Source organism: Myotis yumanensis, unplaced genomic scaffold (genome assembly GCF_028538775.1).
Source record: "Myotis yumanensis isolate MYYU_CA2020_CCGP unplaced genomic scaffold, mMyoYum1.0.hap1 SCAF_23, whole genome shotgun sequence".
Taxonomy (NCBI): Eukaryota; Metazoa; Chordata; class Mammalia; order Chiroptera; family Vespertilionidae; genus Myotis; species Myotis yumanensis.
Window position 1 is genome coordinate 1,853,454 of NW_027223774.1, and position 23,266 is coordinate 1,876,719.

Below are 23,266 nucleotides of genomic sequence, written 5' to 3' on the forward strand. Positions count from 1 at the left end.
GCTGCTATGGACTACGCAGTGTCCCCCAGATTCGAAGGTGGGAGTGCTAACCCCAGGACGCTCCAGTGTGACTGCATGTGGAGGTAGGGCCCGAGAAGAGGTGAGGGAAAGTGAAACGGAGTCACGTGGTCGGGCCGTAAGTGGTCTGACCGGTGTCCTCGTAAGAGGAGGAAGCAGCACCAGGAATGAGGGGGCAGGGGAGGCAGGAGGGGGGCCGCCTGCACGCTGAGCAAGGAGGCCCCGGGAGAACCAACCCGGCGGACACCTTGACCTTGAGCCTGTGGCCACCGGAACCGTGAGAGAAGAAACGGCTGATGTGTAGGTGCCCCCGACCCGTGGTGCTTTGCCATGGAGCCCTCACAACCGGACCTGAGATCGAAGGATTGCCTTCTCTTGGTCCCGGTGAGAGAATATACACACGAATACTAGCTGGTGATCTGGAAATCTAGTGTAATGTCATCAACCCCAGAGAAAAGAGAGAGGTACGGAGACCGCCCCTGCCCCTGGGGGACTGGCGCATCTGTGTGGGTGAAAGGGGGTACAGGCGAGAAACAATTCTGATGGCCCTGACCGGTGTGGCTCAGTGGATAGAGCATCAGCCTGCGGACTGAAGGGTCCCAGGTTCGATTCTGGTCAAGGGCATGTACCTTGGTTGCGGGCACATCCCCAGTGGGGGGGGCGTGCAGGAGGCAGCTGATCGATGTTTCTCTCTCATCAATGTTTCTGGTTCTCTATCCCTCTCCCTTCCTCTCTGTAAAAAATTAATAAAATATATTTGAAAAAAAAATAAATGGAAAATACCCTCGGGTGAGGATAAAAAAAAAATGTTGAAAAACAAACAGATAATAAAATAAATTTTAAAAAGGAGAAAAAAATAAAGTACAGCATGGAGAACACAATCAATAATATTATAACAACTATGTATGGTGTGTGTGTGTGTGGTCACTTTGTAAATTACATAAATGCCTAATCACTGTACTGTACACCTGAAAGTAATATGATAGAGTATGTCAACTGTCACTGAAAAATACAGTGAAAAATTGACCTCAACAATTAAAAAAATAACTACGCCAGTGATGGCGAACCTATGACACGCGTGTCAGAGGTGACACGCGAACTCATTTTTTTTTATTTTTCTTTGTTAAATGGCATTTAAACATATAAAATAAATATCAAAAATATAAGTCTTTGTTTTACTATGGTTGCAAATATCAAAAAATTTCTCTATGTGACACGGCACCAGAGTTAAGTTAGGGTTTTTCAAAATGCTGACACGCCGAGCTCAGAAGGTTCGCCATCACTGCATTACGCAGTCCAAAAAGCAAGGGTGCACTTCAGTGAGGAAACAGGAAATGTTAACTCACCTGGGACGTGACTTGGGGGTCCTTTCCTGTCCCTACAGCCTCCTGCAGGAGCCCCCTCGGCTGGAGAATGGCGGGGTTCCCGGAAGGCAGAGCTGGGGGGTGGGGATGGGGAGAGAAAGGAGGGGTCAGGTCTACAAGGTCCTGAATCACCAGCCTGCACACGCTGGGCCCCAGGGGAAGTCCTCCTCCAGCCACACTCAGAAAGGGCTCCCTCTGGCTCAGGGGTTCAGCTCTGACCTAGGAACCAGGAGGTCAGGGTTTGATTCCCAGTCAAGGGCACATGCCTGCGTGATGGGCCCGATCCTCAATGGGGGGTGTGCAGGAGGAAGCTGATCCATGATTCTCCCTCATCATGAATGTTCCCCTTTCTTTCCCCCTCCCTTCCTCTCTGAAATCAATACAAATATCCTATATAATAAAAACCTAATATGCAAATCAACCGAACGGCTATGACACACACTGACCACCAGGGGGCAGACGCTCAATGCAGGAGCTACCCCTAGCCCACAGGCCAGCCAAGGTGGGTGTCAGCAGGGGGCCCAATTGCCCGGCGGGTTAGGTCCCAGTGGAGGGAGGTGACTGGAGGTGGAGTGATCAGGGGTCGGTGCCAGGCTGGCCAAGGTGGGTGTCAGCAACGGGGGAGTGGGGTGGGGCCGATCGCCCACTAGTCGCCCCAAAGATCGACCCTGATCACCGGCCATGCCTCGGGACCCAACCCGTGCACAAATTTTGTACACTGGGACTCTAGTCCTATATAATAAAAGCCTAATATGCTAAGTGTTCGGTCAGCTGTTCAACCAATCAAAGTGTAATATGCTAATGATATGCTAAGGCCGCTCCACTACTTGCTATGACGTGCACTGACCACCAGGGGGCAGATAATTGACTGGTGGACCAGTCGCTATGATGTGCACTGACCACCAGGGGGCAGACGCTCTGACCAGGTTAGCTTGCTGCTGGGGTCTGGCCGATTGGGACTGAGCAAGATGGGCCGGACATACCCTGGAGCCCACCCATGGTCCCTCCTTAGCCTGGATTGTGCACCCGTGGGATCCCTGGGCCTGGCCCGAGCCCTCTCACAATCTGGGACCCCTGGGGGGGTGGGGGGAGTAAGAAGGGGATGTCAGAGAGCTGGTTTCAGCCCGATTCTGCAGGCCAGGCGAGGGACCCCACTGGTGCCCAAATTTCATGCACGGAGCCTCTAGTATTTAATAAAAAAAAGAAAGGGCTGCCCTGACTGGTATGGCTCACTGGATAGAGCATCAGCCTTCGGACGGAAGGGTCCCGGGTTCCATTCCAGTCAAGGGCATGTACCTTGGTTGCGGGCACATCCCCAGTGGGGGGGCGTGCGGGAGGCAGCTGATCTCATCGATATTTCTAACTCTCTATCCCTCTCCCTTCCTCTCTGTAAAAAAATCAATAAAATATATTTTTTAAAAAATAAAGGACTTCCGCAGGTGGGGACCCCAATACGCGGGCACCAGCAGCATGAGGCCAGCTGTGCAGGGGTCGCTGGGATGGGCCGTTCCTCCCTCGGCGGCCACGGGAGGGGCGGGGTGTCCGTCCCCGGGAGCACGGAACGGGGGTGCCTGGCGAGGTGTCCCCCGGGCCAGCCCCGTCCCCCTGCACCCACCGCTGCCGCTGCTCGGACTCCCGCTCACCGCCCAGACCACAGGGTCCCGCCCCCCGAGGGAATGAAGGCGGCCCCGGCCACCCCGCCAGTCCCCCGCCGCCCCCTCACCTCCGTCCTCCGGCCCCGGGGTCGCCGCTCGTCGCTGGCCCGGGGAGGCGAGGCGGTTCCCGGAGCGCGGCCTTCCCCGTCCCCGGCGGACCAGGGGGGCCGGGGTCACCGCCGCCGTCCGGCCGCGACCGGGACCCGGCTTTGTGCGGGGGACGCCGCCCCGAGCCGTCCTCGCCGCCCCCCGCATGGCCCCGCGGACACACCCGCCCACTCGCGGCTCCACTGGCCACAGCGGCACCGCCCCCGCCTCCGCCCCCGCCCGGACCCAGGCCGCCTAGCCCACCAGCACGCACGGCGCGCAAGAGCCAACAGCGTGACGACGCAGGAAGTGGGCGTGTCCTCCGCCGCCGGTCCCTCTGGGAAATGTAGTCCCGCCGCGGTGGCAAAGGCAACCTGCAGCATGCAGACAGATGGGAAGGTCCAACCCGGGTTGGCGTGACCTCCTTCAGTGACCCGCCCCCCCAGGGCCGGCTGGGCCGGGCCAGACCGGAACCATAGGGCACCCCGAGTGACAGAGCCGCGCCCCTGGGATTCTGGGGGTCGGTGCCTGGGTTGGAGGGGTTGCTAGGCTGGGCGGAGGAGAATGGACAGAAGGCAGGGCTGGGCAGGTTGGGGAGGGGGGCTCAGGTGGCCTCCATCGGGGTGTGGCTGTGGACAGAATGGGGTACAGCAACGCTGGGCAACGCAGGGACTCTGATGGCTTGATCCCCAGTGGGGGGCGTGCAGGAGGCAGCGGATCAATGATTCTCTGTCGTCATTGATGCTTCTATTTCTCTCTCCCTTCCTCTCTGAAATCAATTTTAAAAAGTGTAGCGCTAACCGGTTTGGCTCAAGTGGATGGAGTGTCCGCCTGCGGACTGAAGGGTCCCGGGTTAGATTCTGGCCAAGGGCATGTACCTTGGTTGCTGGTACATCCCCAGTAGGGGGTGTGCAGGAGGCAGCTGATCGATATTTCTCTCTCATCGATTTTTCTAACTCTATCCCTTTCCCTTCCTCTCTGTAAAAAAATCAGTAATATATATATATTATTTTAATAAAATAATATATATATTATTTTAATAAAATAAAATAAAAAATTTTTAAAATGCATTTAAAAAAACTATTAACATGTTTGGCTTGTAGCTTAGTCCATATTTTTCTTTCATGTCCAGGTTGGGGTTTCTGTACCTAAACCACAATGACAAAGCATGCCCATGGGGCGCTGTGTCCGATGGCGCTGTCTGAAATAACATTCTGTGTTTATTTGCTTGTGTATCATCTAACTCCCCTGCTAAAAATGTGTGCACCACGGGAATACTTCTGTTGGTCTTACTACTTCTGTTTACAACGGCTCCTGGCACAGAGCGAGTAACTCAATCTATAGTAGACGTGGAATGGATGCATTTTAAAAAATATATATTATATTGACTTCAGAGAGGGAAAGATAGAAACATCAATGATGAGAGAGAATCATCGATCGGCACGCCCCTCCACTGGGGATCGAGCCCGCAACCCAGGCATGTGCCCTTGACTGGAATCGAACCCGTGGACCTTTCAGTCCCCAGGCTGACGCTCTATCCACTGAGCAAGACCAGCTAGGGCTGAACTTTTTCTTTTTTTAAAAAAATATTTTATTGATTTTTTACAGAAGAAGGGAGAGGGATAGAGAGTTAGAAACATAGATCAGCCGCCTCCTGCACACCCCCCATTGGGGATGTGCCCCCAACCAAGGTACATGCCCTTGACCGGAATCGAACCTGGGACCCTTCAGTCCGCAGGTCGACGCTCTATCCATTGAGCCACACGAGCTAGGGCTGAACTTTTTTTAAGTGGACGTGTTTTTATGCCTGACCTGTAAATAAATGCCCACCAAAAATCAGAGGAGCTTCTCCTGTTCTGAGATTTCCACATGTAGAGGTGATCCCTGTCCCCTCTAGGGTGATCTAATGAAAAACCCTATGAAATTCCAGGATCAAAGAGAAAAAGGAAGAAGGGAGGGAGGGAGGGAAGGAGGAAGGAAGGAAAAAAAGAAAAAAAATAACATATTGGTGAAAACCACCATTGCCGGTGCTCAGATGCTGTTTCCTGATGCAGCAGCGCCACCGTGTGGACAGAAGCACCAACTACAACAGCTCAGTGTCCTGGAAACGGAGATTTCCACCCCCAGTTATACTCCTTACCCCTGTCATCCCCGCTCAAGGGCAAGTCAACTCAAACTGAATGATTAGAAATCAAGGGACCCAGCCCTAACCGGTTTGGCTCAGTGGATAGAGCGTCGACTTGCGGGCTAAAGGGTCCCAGGTTCGACCCTGGTCAAGGGCATGTACCTTGGTTGTGGGCACATCCCCAGCAGGAGGTGTGCAAGGAGACAGCTGATCTCATCGATATTTCTAACTCTCTATCCCTCTCCCTTCCTCTCTGTAAAAAAATCAATAAAATATATTTTTATTTATTTATTTATTTATTTATTTTTATATTTTATTGATTTTTTACAGAGAGGAAGGGAGAGAGATAGAGAGTTAGAAACATCGATGAAAGAGACATCGATCAGCTGCCTCCTGCACATCTCCTACCGGGGATGTGCCCGCAACCCAGGTACATGCCCTTGACCGGAATTGAACCTGGGACCTTTCAGTCCGCAGGCCGACGCTCTATCCACTGAGCCAAACCGGTTTCGGCAGAAAATCAATAAAATATATTTTTTAAAAAATAAAGGACTTCCGCAGGTGGGGACCCCAATACGTGGGCAGCCTTAGCAATGGAAGGAATTGGTTACCTATGGGAAGTGGCGGATTGATTAGTTGGTAGTAAGAGAAATAAGAAACTTTCCCACTCCAGTTCCAAGACATTTTAGTTCACACTTCCTTTAAAAAGGGAAACATCAAAATTCCACATTGTGTGCATGTTCATGTGATTTTTAAGGTATGATCAACAGTAATTATTTAATTTTAGAGATAGGGAGAAGCATCCATTTGTTGTCCCACGTATTTATGCATTCATTGGTTGAATCTTGTAGGTGCCCTGACCAGGGATTGGACCCGTAACATTGGCGTATGGGACAATGCTCCAATCAATAGAGTTACCCCGGCCAGGTGGCGAACTTATCTTCAGGGCCAGACAGCAAAGGCAGGCTTTGTGACTAGTCTTCCTCCAACCACTCAGCTCTGCCAGTTGTAGACAATAACTAAATAAATGAGCATGGCTGTGTCCCAATAAAACTTTATTTATAAAAACAGGCAGCAGGCCAGACTTGGTTTGTTGACCACTATACCTGGCAGAATAGGATATTACATAATGATAAATGGTATGGTTCATAAATAGAGCTTAAGTAACAAACATAAATTAAAAAGTAAAAATTTCTGGAAACTCATGATCTTGGTAAAAAAAAAAAAAAAGTTCAACTTTAGGGAATTCTGAAACAGTATTTCCAATAATACAAGACCAGGGAAAATTTATCACTATAACTTACAGGCATAAATAAATAGAATCTTATGTCATACACACACACACACACAGCCCTAGCCAGTTTGGCTCAGTGGACAGAGTGTAGAGCGTCAGCCTGTGGACTGAAGGGTCTTGGGTTTCGTTGCATCAAGGGCACATACCTTGGTCGGGGTGCATGCGGGAGGCAACCAATCAGTGAGTCTCTCTCACATCAAATTTTTTGTATCTTTCCTCCTGCTTTCCACTCTCTCTAAAAAGCAATGGAGCCCTAACCGGTTTGGCTCAGTGGGTAGAGCGTCGGCCTGCAGACTGAAGGGTCCCAGGTTCGATTCCAGTCAAGGGCATGTACCTTGGTTGCGGGCACATCCCCAGTAGGTGGTGTGCAGGAGGCAGCTGATCGATGTTTCTAACTTTCTATCCCTCTCCCTTCCTCTTTGTAAAATATCAATAAAATATATATTTTTTAAAAAAGCAATGGAAAAATATCCTTGGGTAAGGATTAACAATAAATGTATGTGTATATGTGTGTGTGTGTGTGTTATGAAATATACAGAAATCAACTCGTACTTAGCCATAAAGAAAAACGTCAAAATTTAAAAAGTAGATATTGACTTCTAGGCCACAGGTACCCATCAACTTTAGCAGAAAAAGGTTTCTTTTCCTCACAGAACAAGGCATCAAAGAAAGTTTCAGAAGTGCTCTCCTTGCTCAGTGTTGCCTGGGCTGTTGAGTCAGCTTCTCTGTTTTGTCTCTTGGTCCCAAGATGGCTGCAGTAGCTCCGGGTGTCATGTCTCAGAGGAAAATGTTTAAGAGCAGAAGTGAGAGGACAGGGAGTCTTCCTAATCCACGTCTCTTCTGGAGGAGGGGAATCCTTCCCAGGACCCACAGGCCCCTGGAATAGACAGGCCATCCTGAGCTGCAGAGGCTGAAAATCGGCACCTGACACCTTCAGATTCTAAGGCCAAGACACAGATGTGCCAATAGGAAGGGGACATGAGAATGGCTATTAGGCAGGCAACCAACCCCTCCATCCGTGACAGAAGGTATAAAAATAACCCCAAACAATCAAACGAGGTGGGAACTAAGACACCATCGCCTAAAATTAGTTTACTCCTGGGTCTGGAAGAAATAAAAACTCACACTATTGTAAGACGACCACTTTCTACTTCATTGTCTTGTAATAATTTGTTCTTTCATCATAGCGATGTTTGGTGTCCTCTCTTCTGGCTTCTTGAATAGTACAGTTAATATATTTGAGTATAATCTTATAGGTTTTCATGTCTCACAACATTTAAAAGTCTGTTGGGATGTAAAAAAACTCTCATTGTCATTCTTTAAAAAATTTATTTGAGAGAGAGAGAGAGAGAGAAACATGGATTTCCCGCGCCCCCCTCATTTATGCATTCATTGGTTGATTCTTGTATGTGTCCTGAGGGGATAGAACCTGAAACCTTGGCGTATCGGGACAATGTTCCACCAACTGAGCGACCCTGCCAACCTCTCATTGCCATTTTTCTCTTTGCCATTTATTAAAACTGCATGATTTATTTCCTCGTTAACCCAAGAGTCACTTGGCTGTTTCCTTTTTTTTTTTCTTTTCAATTTCCAAGACAATTTAAACCTTTGGCTAATGTTAAAATTATTACATGGGTAGTTAGAAAAGGTGAATCAAGAATGTATGAGACAAAACGTTTTCCAAAATTTCCCTGCTTCATTGATAATCATGATCTAAACAATTTATACCCATAAAAAATGTTCTTCAGTATGAAATTTATGAGTTGGGAGGAAGGACAGCTCTGAATGAAGGCATTCTGGCTTGTTGTATTCTTCGTCTTTCTGCAAGATGAAAGGAGGAAGCTGTGATTAGCCTGAGCCAATGGGGTCTCCTCATTACTTCCATTCATGGATTGCATGACTAGCCTAAGCCAATGGGGTCTCCCCATTACTTCCATTCATGGATTGCATGACTAGCCTAAGCCAATGGGCTCTCCCCATCACTTCCATTCATGGATTGCATGACGAGCCTAAGCCAATGGACTCTCCCCATTACTTCCATTCATCAATTACATGAATAGCCTAAGCCAATGGGCTCTCCCCATCACTTCCATTTCTACGGTTGCTTGCTAACATAAGTTCTCTGATGATCAACAAGGGGTAAGTGCTGATGGAAGGCTTTTCTACGTTGATCACATTCACCTGTGTTTCTCTACTTTGCCTTCTCCGACGTCGAAGAGTAGCGGGACCACGATCGAAAGTCCTCCCCGCTTCCTTACAGTCATAGGGCTTCTCCTCGGTGTGAACGACCTGATGCTGAGTCAGCTGGGAGCCGTGGCTGAAGGCCTTCCCACAGGCCTGGCACGTGTAGGGTTTCTCCCCCGTGTGGATCCTGTAATGCACAGCGAGGTGCGAGACCCGCTTGAAAGCCCTCCCGCACGCCTTGCACGGGTAGGGTTTCTCTCCCGTGTGGATTCTCTGGTGTTGCTTCAGCTGTGAGCTCACCCGGAACGCCTTCCCGCAGGCCTGACACGCGTAGGGCTTCTCGCCCGTGTGGATTCTCTGATGCCGGATGAGCGTGGAGCCCTGATTGAAGGCCTTCCCGCAGTCCTTACATTCATAGAGCTTCTTGCCAGTGTGAAGAGTCTGGTGTTGGATCAGCTGGGACCGGTGGCTGAAGGTCTTCCCGCATTCCTTGCAGGCGTAGGGCTTCTCCCCCGTGTGAATCCTACCATGGACTTTCAGATGCGAGATCCGATTGAAGGCCTTCCCACACTCTTTGCACTGATAGGGCTTCTCGCCGGTATGAATGCGCTGGTGTTCGATCAGCTGGGAGCTCCGGCCGAAGGCCCTGGCGCAGTCCTGACACGCGTAAGGCTTCTCGCCGGTGTGGACCCGCTGGTGCTGAATGAAGTTTGAACCCGAGTTGAAGGCCTTCCCGCACTCCTTGCACTCGTAGGGTTTCTTGCCAGAATGAATGTTCTCGTGCTGAACCAGGCGCGAGCCGTACTTAAAGGCCTTCCCACACTCCTTACATTGATAGGGTTTCTCGCTGGCGTGGATTCCCTGGCGGCGAAGGAGGAAGTCCTCTGGCCAGAAGGCTTCCCTACATCCGTCATAGTCATAGGGCTCGTCCCCTGGATGGACTTTCCCACAGAAAGTAAGGGACGCCTGCGGGCTGAGAGGGGGCACTTCTTCAGGCCTGACGATCACGTGACTCAGATGCTCATCTGGATCCCCCCGCTGTCCGTCAGACTGGCTTCCGCACTCCCAGTCGTCTGGGAGACTCGAGCACTCGAGACCGTAACTCGGAAGGCTTTCCGGGCTCGCCCACGGGGTCGCTTGTCCTTCACAAACAGGCTGCTCTGGAGGTGACACCTTAGTCTCAGACCTGGCCTCCGAGGCTGAAAAAGAACGAAAGAGCAAGTATGCTTCTTGTTTTTTTCCCTTTGCAGAAAAGGGAACTTGTCTAGTAAAAACTGAAGATAATGCCGACAAGCTCCTGAACGTGGCTACTGAGGAACTGGGCAAATCGTACGGAGAAAGAGGAAATGCCATAAATGAGATGAGTGAGGTAATCAAGAAGGTTATAAGAGTAGTGCTTGGAAATGGCCTCTTTCTTTTTTTTTTTTTTTTTTTTTTTTTTTTACTCCTCACCCGAGGATATATTTTCATTGATTTGAGAGAGAGAGGAAGGGAGGGAAACATTGATTGGTTGCCTCCCATACGTGCCCAACCAGGGATCAAACCCAGAACCTAGGTATATGCCCTGATTGGGGATCACACCTGAAGCCCTGGCACAACGAGATGACACTCTAACCAACTGAGCTACCCAGCCAAGGCCTAGACACAGTATTTTACAGTTAATTATTTGGACAACCGAAGAAATAATGTCTAAAAATCTTATGTATCATCTTAGCATTAAATGCTCTGGTTTCCTCACACGGAACTTGAGGGATCTCAAATAGCCAAACAATCTTGAAAAGGAAGAACAAAGGACTCACACTTCCTGACTTCAAAACATATGACAAAGCTATAGTAATTAAAACAGTGTGGCGCTGGCCTAAAGGCAGATATGCAGACCAACGGAACAAAAGAAAGAGCCCAAAAATAAACCCTCACGCGTGTGGTCAGATGATCTTTGACAAGGGTGCCAAGACCACACAATGAAGAAAGGACAGTCTTTTCCATAAATGGTGCTGAGGAACTTGGATATCGACATACAAAAGAATGAAGCAAGACCCTTACCTCACACCAAACACAAACATTAACTCAACATGAATGGAAGACCTACACAGGATCTAAAACTATAAAGCTCCCAGAAGAAAACAGAGGGGAAAGCTTTATGTCATTGCATTTGGTAATACTTTCTTGGAGATGGCACCAAAAGCACAGGCAATAAAAGCAAAAATATACAAATGGGACGACATCAAACTTAATAACTGGGCATCAAAGGAAACAACAGAGTGAAAAGGCAACGTACAGAATGGAAGAAAATATCTGCAAATCATATATCAGGTTCATATCCAGACTATATAAAGAACCCCCACAACTCAATGACAAAAGCAACCCATCCCGATGAAAAAATGGGCAAAGGACTTGAATATACAGTTTCCCAAAGAAGACACACAAATGGTCAACAAGCTTACGGAAAGATGCTCAACATCACCAATCGCTAGACAAATCCAAATCGAAACTATGAGATCCTACCTCATGGCCATGAGGGCGGCCACTATTGAAAAAGAAGAAAAACACACCAAGGAACGCAGTAACAAGAGCTGGCACGGCTGTGGAAAACTGGGAGCCCTCATGCCCTGCTGGTGGGAATGTATGATGGGGCAGTCACGTTGGGAAACAGTATGGAGGTTACGAAAAAAATTAAATCCCTACTGGGGATGGAGCCTGCAACCCAGGCATGTGCCCTTGGCCGGGAATCGAACCGTGATCTCCTGGTTCTTAGGGGAACGCTCAACCACTGAGCCACCCCGGCCGGGCTCATTGTAATTCATTTATTTTTTTTATTTTTTATTATTATTTTTAAATATATTTTATTGATTTTTTTTTACAGAGAGGAAGGGAGAGGGATAGAGAGTTAGAAACATCCATGAGAGAGAAACATCGATCAGCTGCCTCCTGGACACCCCCTACTGGGGACGTGCCCACAACCAAGGTACATGCCCTTGACCGGAATCGAACCCAGGACCTTCCAGTCTGCAGGCCGACGCTCTATCCACTGAGCCACACCGGTCAGGGCCATTGTAATTCATTTAAATGTCAATGGCCGTGTAGCACCAGCCGAGCCATCCTGGAGAGCCCAGCATGGCTGGTGTTTAGCCTGGCAGCGGAGAAGGTGCTGGGAAGGGAGATGAACAGGAGGGAACAGGCCGAGTCTGAGCCTGAAACCTAGAAACGGTGAGAGGATCCACCATGGGGGGCCGAGGGGGTTAGAGAGGTGGCAGGGGCAAAAGACAGGAGATGTTCCAGGGGGGAGCATCTGTTAAGTGCTGCTGACAAGCCACCGAAGGTACCTCCTCGGCCTGACCTCTGAGCTTGGCAACTCAGAGGAACTATTTTCCACCTCAAAGGGCAGGCTTCCTTCTCACTTGCTGGATGGTTACCTGCGCTGGCGTCCCTCCTTCCCCACGCGCCTCACTCACCGGGACACAGGCCTCCCGCCACTGCCTCCACCGCCCTCCAGGGCTCCTTGCCTTGCTCCAGGAAGGCGATCACATCAGGTTTGGAAATGGCGAGATCTGGATGCGAGAAAAGACACGACGCCCGGTGATGGTGCGGCCCCAGAGCTCAGGCCCCGGACCTGGTCATCGAGGATGAGAGGCCATAGTGGGAAGGGACAGGGGACGACCTGACAGTCACCCGAGACCTGGCGACAACGTAGCTTCAGCCCAGGGAGCTGCCCTTTAACCCCTCACACTGACAAGGCAGGAATTCCTCCACCCACAGGTACCCTCCGACCTACCAGACCAGGCGCCCTTACCCAGCGAGCGCAGGTTGCTGTAGGTCTCCAACATCACGTCCCTGTACAGATCCCTCTGAGCAGGCGCCAGCCACTCCCATTCTTCCCGGGAGAAGACGATGGCCACATCCCTGAACAGGTCTGACCCCTGCAACAAGGGGCAGGTGTGTTACATGCGAACCTCACGGGAACCTCTCTCGGTGGGAGGAGAGGAAGTGGGGGGAGTCTTTGCAGCAAAAGGCTGCAGCTGGGGCCTCTGAAGTGAGCCGATGACGGGAGAACACGGGTGTGAGTTCAATGTTCTTTTTTTTTTCATTTTTTTTTTTCTCCAAAAATATATTTTATTGATTTTTTACAGAGAGGAAGGGAGAGAGAGAGAGAGTTAGAAACATCGATGAGAGAGAATCATCGATTCAGTTGCCTCCTGCACACCCCGCACTGGGGATGTGCCCACAACCAAGGTACATGCCCCCGACCGGAATCGAACCCAGGACCCTTCAGTCCGCAGGCCGACGCTCTACCCACTGAGCCGAACCAGCCAGGGCTTAAATGTTCTTGGATGTTCCTTTTCACTAGACACCAAAGCTCTGGTACACAGATCTGGGGTGAAAATTAAAATCCAGCTGCGTGCAGTGTTCCCAACGGTGACTTACTCTGACCCTGGCTCATACTAAATTCTCCAGGGGAGACCCAGAACTCCTACTTCGATGGAGTCAAAGAAAAATAAACCCAAACCAAGAATTTTTTGCTAGAAGAGGGAGACGGGAATGGACACTGACTGCCCGATCTTTTTACTCCTGAGAACAGGAAGCTCTGAGCCCCGGAGTCTCTGGGACGGAGCCCAGGTGGGAAGGAAGCCCTGGGACCAGGAAAGCCAGTGTTTACAGGATCTAGAAACTCACCATGGACATGACGTTTGGAAAGTCATGGGCTGAGGGGTCCTCCTCCCGGCTCCTCTCGGGGAAGGCCAGAGTCCTGAGGGGGCAGAGCTGGGGAAGGAAACAGCGAACACAAGAGACCAGGCTTGCCTGGCAGCTCCCAGGACGCCATGGTTACAAGTCCCCATCCCGTTCACCCCCACCGCCCGACCAATCTGAGGGAGACAAGACAAACTGGGGCCCTCACCCAACTCCACGAGACCCCCAGCTCCAGGGGCTGCGAGGACACAGGGACCCAGTGGCCTTTCTCTCCCATTTCCCCGAGAAGGTCACTGGTGCAAATCTGAGATGGGGATGTCAGACCCGGTCCAGTGACGAAGACCATGGGTATCCCACAGACAAGAAGTCTGACCTCAGGCCAGAGGAAGCCCCAGAGAGCTGGCCTGATCTGGATCCACCCAGCCAAGAATCAAGTCTTCCCTAAACCAGACCATCCGACTCGCATGCTCACAATGGAACACCTTCAGAAGTCTCGTGGGCACTTCCCCCAACTTCCAAGTTCACCAAGAGCCCACAGCCCTACTGAAGGCCTGGTGGACACCATGCCGTGGGCCCTACCTTGAGTCCACAGATGGAGTGTGGGTGCGGGGGGCCAGTTAGATGAAGCAGGTCCCATGCTCCATCATCGGCTCATAGAAAGGCCGCTGCACAGACATCACAGCGTGCGAAGGTGTGTGCACAGAAACAGCTGCTGGAAAACAGAACCGAAAATTAGCTCAGTACAGGCCACAAGCAGGCAAGTGGTCGGGTCAATCTGGGCCCAGCCAGATGGTCGACGCCCACAGACAATTGTCGGGAGCGGCTCTAGGGTCAAGCCTGGGTCTGGCCTGTGGCAGGGCCACGAACAAGTCCCAGCCTGGAGGGCAGAGCTCTCCTAGCACCGTGGTCGGCAAACTGCGGCTCGTGAGCCACATGCGGCTCTTTGGCCCCTTGAGTGTGGCTCTTCCTAAGCCTCAGGAGTATCCTAATTAAGTTTATAACAATGTACCTATCTATATAGCTTAAGTTTAAAAAAACTTGGCTCTCAAAAGAAACTTCAATCGTTGTACTGTTGATATTTGGTTCTGTTGACTAATGAGTTTGCCGACCACTGCCCTAGCATAACTAAGCCTGACCTTGTAGCCCTCCCTAATTCCTTCCTTCCAAACCTAAGTGATGCCAAGACAAGAACATTTGTCTACATGTTAAACTGCCCTTGTTTTTTCTTTTTTTTTTAAAATATACTTTAGCCAAAGCCGGTTTGGCTCAGTGGATAGAGCGTCGGCCTGTGGACTGAAGGGTCCCGGGTTCGATTCCGGTCAAGGGCATGTACCTGGGTTGTGGGCACATCCCCAGTGGGAGATGTGCAGGAGGCAGCTGATTGATGTTTCTCTCTCATCGATGTTTCTGACTCTCTATCTCTCTCCCTTCCTCTCTGTGGGAAGTCAATGAAATATATTTTAAAAAAATAAATAAATAAAATAAATAAATATACTTTATTGATTTTTTACAGAGAGGAAGGGAGAGAGACAGAAAGTTAGAAACATCGATGAGAGAGAAACATCGATCAGCTGCCTCCAGCACATCTCCCACTGGGGATGTGCCCGAAACCCAGGTACATGCCCTTGACTGGAATCGAACCCGGGACCCTTCAGTCTGCAGGCCAACGCTCTATCCACTGAGCCAAACCGGTTTCGGCTGCTCTTGTTTTTTTTTTAATCAGACTGTAAAATAAAGCATCAGCTTGCAGGCTGGGCCTTTTGTGTCCTCATCCAGGCACGGGACATCCACCAAGCCCCAGCTGTATTCTCTTTGTCTTTTCTTCAATCCTTCACCGCCCCTCCCTCAGGCTCACCCTTGGCCGAGCTGGTGCGGCACAACAATGAATGACATTCACAAATGGACCCTTTGTACAACCTAAGAACATTCAGCAAAATAAGCCAAACCCAGCCCCCTGCGGACACATGGGGGGAGGGAGGGGTAAAAATCCTAGAAAGAAATTGGAATAGAAAACATCCAAGTTAAGAGTGACCTCACTTAACCACTTCTTGAGTGGAGTTTATAAAGGAGTTTAGGACAGTGCCCGGCACATGACTAATATTTTTTTCTTCTTCACAAATATTTCATTGCAAGTAATGCGTAAATGAGATAATTAGGAATGTTCCTGGGTATGGTGTAACGGGATTTTTTCCTTCCTCTTGAGCACCGTTTTAGCATGATCTGTCATATTGTATTGCATGAATGGCCCCGGATTTCCTCAAACCTTTCCCCACTGTCGGTCACAGATTTTGAACAAAATCATCTAAAATGTCCCCAAGGGTTAAGCCTCTGCTTCTAGATCTTTTGGGGCCTTGCAACTCTTGGTGAATGTCATGGAACAAGATTTCAGCCTAGATTTAAAAAAAAAAGAAAAAGGCATGCGTAAGAATCCATGCAAAACACCCGCAAGCAATTTCAGGGGGTGGGGACCCCTCCACACCCACCGAAGAGGTCTAGGGCCCCGGGATGAGCTGTGACGCAGAAAGGGAACGCCGGCCGGGCGTGCGTCGCGGGGGCCGATGGGAAATGTAGTCCGGAGCCCGGGAAGCCGCAGACCGATGCTGAGGCGAGACGCTCCGGTTCCCCCCAGGCCCAACACCCTCCCGGCCGCGGCGCCCGCTCTCGCACGGGCCCCGGAGCGCGCGGGAAACTCCGGATCCCCTCACCTGCCGCCTTCTCGGGTCCGAGTGCCACCGAGACTGCGCCCCCCCGCGCTGTCCCAGGTGAGCTTTCTCGTCGGTACCGGCGAACGCGTCGCCTGGAGCCGGAAGATGGCGCAGACGCACAAAGCCGCGCCGATGCGGCGTAGCGATTGGGCCGGCGCCGCAGTGTATTCTGGGAAACGTAGTCTCCAGGCTGTAAAGATTGCCGCGCGCCGCGAGGCCCGGTCTCGCGATGCTTCTCAGTGGGCGGCACCCGGGCGTGCGCGGGAGCGTGCGTGTGCGTCCGTCGGAGTGCGTTCTGCGGTGGGAGTTGCTGTGTGAGAGCCGGTGCGTGGGGCGTGCTGTGCGCGTGCGATCGCCTCTCTGGTTGCGGGTGCGAGTGTGTGAAGGGCCGTGAGCATTGTTAGGTCGGAGGGAGCCCGGGATCGGATACATGCGGACATGGGATGAGACAATGGACTTCCTCTGGAATTTCTCACAGATCTGGAATCTCTCACGGGTCAGCGTGCCAGACACAGATACCTGCTTCTCCTTGAAGTTCACAGAGATCCCCGCACAAGATACTGACCCATTCCTGAATGTGCCGCCCACCCCCTGCGGCCGAGACTCCCTCAGTTGAATGTGTGATGATCCCTGCTGCGGGCACTTCCTCAGTTCAGGCCCCCGCCCTCCCCAAACACCTGAATAAAGAGATGTCCCTCCCTCCCTGAAGGCGCGAAATTCACTGGCCCCACCTTTTGGGCCGGTGGGTCTCGCCCGAGAACGCAAATAAACTTCTCCTTTTTCTTTCTGATTCTCTCGATTCTCTTTGCTTTCCTCGCCGCCGCTTTCCTGGGTCACCTAACATTTGGTGCCTTGAAACCCGGGTGGCGCGAACACCTAGTCTTGCCGTCCCTCCACGGCTTGAGGTGTCCGCCTCTCCCTCCTTGTGGCCCAGGACCCGTCGGGACCTCGTTTCTTCAACTCGGCAGCCTCTTCCCGGTGGCAACATCAGCGGTGAGTCCTGCCCCGCCCCGTGCCGCTCCCCCGTGGCCACACACCTACCGGCGTCTCTGTCCGCAAAACGCGGCCGCGTCAGAGGCTGACCTCCGGACCCTTCCAGGAAGGTTCCTCTGGACCTCAGGAGATAGTGGAGACGTCCCTAACTCCTTTGGTCTACTCCGTCTGTCCGTGGCGCGAGTCAAATCGCTAGGACGCTAGCTTTTTGGCTCCGCTACTGGCCGCGGGGAACGGACCATGGGCAACCAAAATTCCAAACCTGACCCGACCACACCTCTAGGGTGTCTGCTCACCAATCTGGCTGAACTGGGCCTGTCGCAGGACCTGCGTCCGAAACGTCTCATTTATTTCTGTAACGTGACATGGCCCCAGTATGAATTGGATAATGGCTCTAGCTGGCCTAAAAACGGGACATTTGATTTTACCATCCTCACCGACCTCAGTAATTTCTGCCGACGAACCGGGAAGTGGCTCGAGATCCCTTACATTCAAGCCTTCCTTTGTTTGCGTTCTCGTCCCTCCCTCTGTTCTTCCTGCCCCACGGCCCAGGTTCTCCTGGCCCGTGGGAAACCTGCTCTCCCTACTGAGATCTCTTCGTTTTCCGCCTTATCTGAACCACCCGAGAATCTTTCCTCTCCGCCCCAGCGCCGTCCGCCCCAGCATCCTCACTCTCCGCACCCTCTGCTCCTCCCTCCCTGCCGGACTCTCCTCCGGCCATGCCTTAAAGGGAGAGAGTCTTGGGGGCAGCGATGTATCATGCCGGTAGGGGCCCAGGCCGTTCCTCGCCAGGAGCCGGGCTGGGAGTATCAACTAGGCACCCCCGAAGGGCAAAACGGGCGCCGACGCCGAGACCAGATGCTCCAGTGCCTGATGGCTGGTCTAGAGGCCGTCTCCCACAAGGTAGTTAATTATGACAAATTAAGGGAGATCACCCAGGGCCCAGATGAGAACCCCGCAGTCTTCCTTAACAGGCTGACTGAGGCTCTGACCTTGTATACTCGCCTGGACCCTGGGTCTCTGGCTGGGGCAAAGGTCTTGGCCACCCATTTCATTTCGCAGTCAGCACCAGATATTCGGAAGAGATTAAAAAAGGCAGAGAATGGTCCTCAAACTCCTGTCCGAGATTTAGTGAATATGGCATTTAAGGTATTTAATGCCCGTGAGGAGAAGGCAGAATCAGAACGGGAGGCCCGCCTTAGACAGAAGGTAGACCTGCAAACGCAAGCCTTGATTGCAGCCCTGAGGCCGGCAGCAGCTGCGCATGGTCCCAAGAGGGCCGTGCGCAGTGGGAGTGCAACGAAAGGACGCACACCGCCTGGACAATGCTTCAAATGCGGCAATGAAGGCCACTGGGCAAAGCAGTGCCCCCAGCCCCGGGCTCCGACCAAGCCCTGCCCGGCGTGCGGTCAAAATGGTCACTGGAAGAGTGACTGCTCCTGGAAAAGTGGCGAGCCTTCCACGTCTCAACGTGGTGGGGTCGCCCTTCCGGGCCATGATGCACCGCTGGCCATGCTAGGATTGGCTGAAGACTGAAGACGCCCGGACTCGTCCACTCCGATCACCCTCTCACCCTCGCTGAGCCTCGGGTCACAATGAAGGTAGTGGGTCACCTTCCCGGTCGATACGGGGGCTGCCTTCTCTGTCCTGCCCTCCTTTTTAGGGCCCCTTTATCCTTCCAAGATCTTGGACATGGGTATTGACGGCAAATCCACCTGCCCTCTGGCCACCGGACCCCTTCCTGGCCTCCATCATAGCTCTATAACCCACTCGTTCTTAGTCATGCCTTCATGCCCCGTGCCCCTGTTAGGACGAGATATCCTCACCATCCTAGCGGCCACTCTGCCCTTCAGCCTCCCTGCTCCTTCCACTCCTGGCCCCCTCCCTTTACAGGGACACCGATCCTCCACTGCCATGCATCCTGTCATGGGGCCCAGTTGTCCCAGACCATAGTCGCCTAGCTCAGTCTCCGCCTAGCTCAGTCTCTGTCTCCGCCGTGAATGCCTTATCTCTTTATCTCCTCCACACTGTCTCCTCCTTTGAACTGAAAACTACTCTGACCTCGCTCCATCCCCCTCCACCCTTCCCAAAGGAAAAAATGTGGCAGTTTTAAAATCCAAGCGGCTAGAGGCCTGGGAACAGGCTGCGCGACCTGCTCCCTCCCTCCCAGCCTTTTCTCCAGCCTCCAGGTCCCTGGCTTCCACTGCTCCTTCCATTTTCCCTTGGATAGCAGCGCATTCTAACATTTCCTCCCACCATCCCCGAAGAAGATTCGGCGACAACATCCAGGACCGGATGACTCATCATTCCTCACAGGCTCTTACCTGGCAAGCGACCCTCCAATTTTTCTCAGGTTTTTCATATTTTCAGGTGAAACAGATACGGAATGATGAGGGAGTCATCAATTCTACTGTCTGGGATGGGAAATCCTCTAGTGTCACTCTCTATTTACAAACCCTGGACCTACTCCTATGTCCACCCTCATCAACACAACTTTCCATCTACTCTCTAACATCAATCCCTTCTCTACATTCTTCTGGATTTGTCTGTCACTGGCTCGAACTCTCATCATAGCCACTCTATTCCAACCTATTGGACCATCTAACTAAACTCTCTCTAGAAATTCGCAGCTCCTGGACCGGACCTCCTGCCCATGGCCCCAACCAGAAGTCCGGGCTACACCAAGGAGCCCCACCTTCCTGAGCCCTTTTGACCCTTCTTGCTCAACCACCGTCTCCTTACTGATCCCCCTCCCCTGGGTACGTATTTCCCATATCTGTCTTTACCCAGGCAAGTGCTCTGAGAACATGGGAACAGGTTTCTGCCCAAGCCAGAGCCAACCGACCAGGACTCCCAGGACCAGCCCTTCACCCTGGTGACTCGGTCCTCCTTAAGAACCTACATCCACAAGCCTTGGAGCCTAGGTGGACAGGACTTCACACTGTAATCCTCACAGCCCCCACCGCGGCCAAGCTGCTTGGTGACCCCAGCTTGGCGACCCATCGTGGCACCACCTCTCCAGGCTCAAGAGGACCCCGGAGCAGCATGACTTCTATAAATGTGATGTATTGGGTCCCACTAAGGTCCGCCTTAGCCGTCCTCCCCCTCCTTCTCCTCCCGGCCCTGAGCAACCTACACCAACCCCCACCCGCTTATGTGTGGAGGTTCAAGGTCCGTGAAACCTACTATCAGAACGGCAAACAAGTCACCCGGCAGGTAGGATCTCAGGACTGCCCTCTAGCGGGATGCCAGACAAGGATGCAGATGGCTGTCGACATCCGGTCAGTGTACCATGGTGGCCGGCCCTATGCTTGTTTTGCTTACGACCAAGAGGACCCAGACAGGTGTAATCAAGAGGTCGACACCTATGGGGGTTGCCGCTGGAGGGGCTGTGCTGTCAATGATGCCTACAGGGGTGGCTCCTTTATCTGGAAGGATGGGGCCTTCCACATCATAATCCAGGATCCCTTACGGGTGTCGTGGGAAAGCTATACTTAAGTAGTTGGAGCTCAACCCCCTCAGGGACCATTTACATCTCCCGGGAATATGTCCTGGCCCAAGAGGCCCAAGTCCAGGTCTCCAACAGCATCCTACAGGCCGAACAGTCCCTTAAAGGGAAGCTGCCTGACTCCCCCCGGGTAGAAGTCCTGTCTTCTTGGCTCCAACTTATTCAACACACCCTACTATTCCTCAACGAGACCCACACCCTGCCCAATGTCTCCCACTGCTTTCTGTGTGCCTCTCTCCGAAGGTCTTTGCTGGCTGCCGTCCCACTCACGACTTCTCCAAGAGCCCAAGGGAAAGGTGAATGTCAGCCTCCCGTGGCTGGCATTCCCCTTTGGGAACCTGAAACTCCAGAGCCCACCCTGCCCCCACGGATATGCTACCAGACCAGTAATCCGGTAACTGGGGGACGAGTCACGTGGAACTGCACCCAGAACTACACTGCATCCAGCCTCACCAAGGCCAGTCCGGGTACCTTCTTTTGGTGCAATGGCACCTTAAGTAACTGCATAAACTCCTCTGACCCCGGGCCCTGCTTCATCGTCATAGTAGTTCCCCAACTAACCTTATATGGAGAGTCAGAGCTCGCCTGGCTGCTCCCTCCGTCCCGCCGCCGGACTCGCCGGGCAGCTTTCCTCCCTGTCATGTTAGGGCCCCGTGCCTCCTCAAGTTCATCCGCTCCCGGATCGCAGAGATGTCACGGGTGACTGTGAATCAGCTCCTGCTCCATCCCTACACTCGGCTCCCCTCCGACCCGACTCTGCCTAACCCCGGCCTTTAACCGCCGCCCCCCTCGTCGTCCCTGTTCAGCTGGAAGCAGTCAGAGAGTCGCCAACCCTTATCACAAAAAGGCCGGGATGTTAGGTCGGAGGGAGCCCGGGATCGGATACATGCGGACATGGGATGAGACAATGGACTTCCTCTGGAATTTCTCACAGATCTGGAATCTCTCACGGGTCAGCGTGCCAGACACAGATACCTGCTTCTCCTTGAAGTTCACAGAGATCCCCGCACAAGATACTGACCCATTCCTGAATGTGCCGCCCACCCCCTGCGGCCGAGACTCCCTCAGTTGAATGTGTGATGATCCCTGCTGCGGGCACTTCCTCAGTTCAGGCCCCCGCCCTCCCCAAACACCTGAATAAAGAGATGTCCCTCCCTCCCTGAAGGCGCGAAATTCACTGGCCCCACCTTTTGGGCCGGTGGGTCTCGCCCGAGAACGCAAATAAACTTCTCCTTTTTCTTTCTGATTCTCTCGATTCTCTTTGCTTTCCTCGCCGCCGCTTTCCTGGGTCACCTAACAAGCATGTGTGCGGCGCTGCTTGAGACGGTATACGTCGCGTTTGGTTCCGACCCGGCCGTTGATTGGGACCGTTCGACGGTTGTGTGTGACTTGAGTAAAAGGATGTTTGGGCGAAAAAATGGTTCCCGCTATGAAGTCCGTGGAGCAGCCATGACCTCCGAAGGCTTGGAGTGAGGAAAAAGGCCCAAGGAGTTTGTCTGATAACCGATTGTAAACATTGGATCTGTGTTGGAATAAATAGCGATCATGAGGATGCCAGATCGGCAAAAACGTTTTACACGAGACGTCGAGGAGTTTCCTGTTCAGGGGTGACCTCTCTCTCGGTCGAGTCCCCTTCCGCCACCGGCAGCTCACGTCTGAGTGGAAGCGAGGGGAGCCCTGGATCCGCATATCCTGAGCGGCGTGGTCCCTGTGGCCGGGTGTCCCTGGGTCCTGGATGCTCCGGCCCCGTGATGCCTGGTCCCTCCCTGTGGCCGGGTGTCCCCGGGTCCTGGATGCTCCCGCCCCGTGATGCCTGGTCCCTCCCTGTGGCCGGGTGCCCCCGGGTCCTGGATGCTCCGGCCCCGTGATGCCTGGTCCCTCCCTGTGGCCGGGTGTCCCCGGGTCCTGGATGCGCGTCAGGCCCCGTGGTGATGCCTGGTCCCACCCTGTGGCCGGGTGTCCCTGGGTCTTGGATGCTCCCGCCCCGTGATGCCTGGTCACTCCCTGTGGCCGGGTGTCCCCGGGTCCTGGATGCTCCCGCCCCGTGATGCCTGGTCCCTCCCTGTGGCCGGGTGTCCCCGGGTCCTGGATGCGCGTCAGGCCCCGTGTTGATGCCTGGTCCCTCCTTGTGGCCGGGTGCCCCCGGGTCCTGGATGCCCCGGCCCCGTGGTGCCTGGTCCCTCCCTGTGGCCGGGTGTCCCCGGGTCCTGGATGCTCCGCCCGGTGATGCCTGGTCCCTCCCAGGACCAGGTGGCGGCTTGTCCTGGAGCCACGCGCAGGGTCCCCCGCGGAAATAGACGCGCTGAGGATGTTTATCTGGTGCCAGAAGGGGAAGTGCTCACGCAGCACCCGGAACCCGTGCAGATGCAGGAAAAGGTGCCCTCTCGCTGTCTGTCTGTCTGATGGTGGCAGCCAAGCTTGAATGGGGAAAGACAGTGGGAAAATGCGCCAGGGGGAGTCCCTGCTTCCAGCGCTGACGGTGTCATTGGACAGAAGTTGCTCTAAACAAAAAACCAGGTAATGGGACTCGGCCGCCCTGGCTCAGGGCTTGACTGTCCACCTAGGAGCCAGAACGTCACGGGTTCGATTCCCCGTCAGGGCACATGCCCGGGCTGTGGGCTCGATTCCCCAGTGCGGGGCGTGCAGG

The 23,266-nt window shown here is 52.9% G+C and overlaps 1 protein-coding gene and 1 long non-coding RNA gene across 3 annotated transcripts; one reads left to right on the forward strand and one right to left on the reverse strand.

Annotated features, from left to right (window-relative positions):
• Positions 1-6,287: 6,287 nt before the first annotated feature.
• ZNF582 (zinc finger protein 582) lies at positions 6,288-16,203 on the reverse strand. 2 transcript variants are annotated; one of them, XM_070401683.1, is made up of 6 exons: positions 16,119-16,203; positions 13,993-14,125; positions 13,399-13,485; positions 12,518-12,644; positions 12,180-12,275; positions 8,273-9,926 (listed from the first exon to the last, which is right to left on the reverse strand). In XM_070401683.1, the coding sequence occupies exons 3-6, from the start codon at positions 13,405-13,407 to the stop codon at positions 8,605-8,607; spliced, it is 1,554 nt and encodes a 517-aa protein (XP_070257784.1). In that variant the 5' UTR covers positions 13,408-13,485; positions 13,993-14,125; positions 16,119-16,203; the 3' UTR covers positions 8,273-8,604. The 2 variants fall into 2 exon arrangements, with proteins under 2 accessions (XP_070257783.1, XP_070257784.1); XM_070401682.1 differs by lacking the exons at positions 12,180-12,275; positions 12,518-12,644; positions 13,399-13,485; positions 13,993-14,125; positions 16,119-16,203 and having other exon boundaries at positions 6,288-8,364; positions 8,725-11,881.
• LOC138999580 (uncharacterized) lies at positions 15,999-21,865 on the forward strand. The gene is made up of 2 exons (XR_011469403.1): positions 15,999-16,175; positions 16,597-21,865. It is a non-coding gene; the product is annotated as an uncharacterized lncRNA (long non-coding RNA).
• The last annotated feature ends 1,401 nt before the right edge of the window (positions 21,866-23,266 follow it).

What these genes read in the sequence shown, in the direction of transcription:
- ZNF582 (XM_070401682.1), bottom strand. Translation starts at nt 10,248, where the DNA reads ATGGGAGGCAACCAATCAATGTTTCCCTCCCTTCCTCTCTCTCTCAAA. An exon ending in GGCAAAGTAGAGAAACACAG is followed by an intron (nt 8,365 to 8,724) that starts GTGAATGTGATC and finishes TTCATCTTGCAG; the next exon opens with AAAGACGAAGAATACAACAA.